The sequence below is a fragment of the Salvelinus sp. IW2-2015 genome, unplaced genomic scaffold (assembly GCF_002910315.2).
Source record: "Salvelinus sp. IW2-2015 unplaced genomic scaffold, ASM291031v2 Un_scaffold5871, whole genome shotgun sequence".
Classification (NCBI taxonomy): Eukaryota; Metazoa; Chordata; class Actinopteri; order Salmoniformes; family Salmonidae; genus Salvelinus; species Salvelinus sp. IW2-2015.
This window is the reverse complement of record NW_019947136.1, coordinates 11176-13624: the sequence shown is the minus strand read 5'-3', so window position 1 is coordinate 13624 and position 2449 is coordinate 11176. Positions and strand designations below refer to the sequence as shown.

The following is a 2449-nucleotide window of genomic DNA, read 5'->3' as shown; positions in this document are numbered from 1 at the left end:
GGTTGGCTGGTCTTAATTAAAGTGGTAACTGACAGGGTGGACTGGTCTTAATTAAAGTGGTACTGACAGGGTGGACTGGTCTTATTAAAGTGGTACTGACAGGGTGGACTGGTCTTAATTAAAGTGGTACTGACAGGGTGGACTGGTCTTAATTAAGTGGTACTGACAGGGTGGACTGGTCTTAAATTAAAGTGGTACTGCAGGGTGGACTGGTCTTAATTAAAGTGGTACTGAACGGTTGGACTGGTCTTAAATTAAAGTGGTACTGACAGGTGGACTGGTCTTAATTAAAGTGGTACTGACAGGGTGGACTGGTCTTATTAAAGTGGTACTGACAGGGTGGACTGGTCTTATTTAAAGTGGTACTGACAGGGTGGACTGGTCTTATTTAAAGTGGTACTGACAGGGTGGACTGGTTCTTAATTAAAGTGGTACTGACAGGGTGGACTGGTCTTTTGAATTATTAGTGGTACTGACAGGGTGGACTGGTCTTAATTAAGTGGTACTGACAGGGTGGACTGGTCTTAATTAAAGTGGCACTGACGGCGGTGGACTGGTCTTAATAAAGTGGTATTGACAGGTAGGACTGGTTTATTAAAGTGGTACTATCTACTGGGTGGAACTGGTCTTAATTAAGTGGTACTGACAGGGTGGACTGGTCTAATTAAAAGTGGTAACTGAGACAGGGTGGACTGTGTCTAATTTAAAGTGGGTATACTTAGAGTCAGCGTGACGGATGCTATGAAGTGGTACTTCATATACTGGTCTTTAATGTTAAAGTGGTACTGACAGGTTGGACTGGTTCTTTAATGCATACGTCGGGTATGATTAGTCTGGACAGTAGACGGCTCTGGAGTTCTTGGTTGTTCATTTAATCGTTTCTCTCACATAGTGGCGTCTACTTCTCATTCAGGAATTGAGGGTGTGGAATCGAAACGTCAACTATAAGGTGGGGTTAATTTTGATAAGGTGTGGGGGAGACTAGGTAACTAACTTCCCAAAGGCTAAATCAACCGCCTGGATTGATCTCAGGCAATTACTATAGGTAGGGTTTTTACGTTGGTTGTGGATTATTATTGGATAGATTTTAAAGCGTGTCTTTTGTCAAGTTGTGGAATGAAGAGCAGGTTGGCCGTGGAGCACACTAACTCTTGTTGTGTTTTTGGTAATTATTCTGTCAGTACCACTTTAATTAAGACCAGTCCACCCTGTCAGTACCACTTTAATTAAGACCAGTCCATCCTGTCAGTACCACTTTAATTAAGACCACAATCTGATTCCTGCTGATGAAAAATAATATGTCCTTAGGCGTAACGGACATGCTCAAACTCACACACTTTTGATAGACTTAAACAGCTGCAAGTTATATCTATATAACAAAGTGTCACCAACAAGAAGGTAATTAAAAGGTCATACATTTCTCACATTCAAATATCACTTTTCTGAAGCGGTCAAAGTATGCCATGAGAGCAATGACAAGCAGTCCTCCATAGCACCGTTTATAGCTGGTTCTAACATGCGTCTTTTGTTCTGATCTTGTCTATATTCGAATTGTGCGCACATTTTTAGACAGGTGTAAACGATTAAGACACATTGTGATCACATTGTGATCGGATCTTCCTGATCACCTGAGGTAATGAGGGACCCATTCTATCTGGATATCAATCAGGTGTAAACAGATCCGGTGTAAACAGATCCGGTGTCATTCAATTGGTGATATTAATTTTGTCTTCTAATGCCTCTTATGGGGAAGTAATCTAAAAGTAACTGAAAGTAATCAGATTACGTTACTGAGTTTGGGTAATCCAAAAGTTCCGTTACTGATTACAATACAAAACATCCACATAGAAACAACATCACCCCTGTCCAGATCCACATCACCCTGTCAAGCTGCTAGTAACTAACTGATTACATTCAGAAAGTAACCTACCCAGGCCTGACTATACCTCCCCGGTCTACACTGTTTATGCTTCAACGGATTTCACTACAAAATGTAAGTGTTGGATGCTGATTCTGTGCCCCCCGCCTGTAAACAACTCTAGTTAGGGGAAATCACTGACCCATGGTGTCCACTATGAGGTCGAGCTGWCCGTTGTAGACGGTGACGTTGACCCCAGCATCCAACAGCTGATCCACCACGTCCACCACTGGCTTCATGAAGTCACCTGACATGCTGCTGAACACTGCCTCAGCCTGACCTAYAGGGGGGAGGGGGGTAAGASGGAAGGAGGTGAGAGAGTAAACCAGAATGTGAGAGATTGAGAAGTGGAGAGGGAGATTAAAGAGATAGAGGTCAGAGAGGAGAGAAAAAGGGGTGAGAGTGGAGGGCACATTTATTTCTAAAAGGTGCAATATGCAACCATTTCCTGGTTACACATTTATTTTTTATTTTTAATAGTGCGCCTAATTTCAGTTTGTGACAAAAAAAAATCAGTTATTGTGTAGAGAA

General features: G+C 42.2%; 1 protein-coding gene across 1 annotated transcript in view; it reads right to left on the bottom strand.

Moving 5' to 3' along the window:
- LOC112078557 (retinoid-inducible serine carboxypeptidase) overlaps positions 1-2449 on the bottom strand; it is a gene marked incomplete at its 5' end in the record, with an annotated part of 18809 nt that overhangs the window by 8802 nt on the left and 7558 nt on the right. Inside the window, 1 exon segment of the mRNA XM_070442081.1 lies at positions 2061-2198. Coding sequence (XP_070298182.1) covers positions 2061-2198 — 138 coding nt within the window.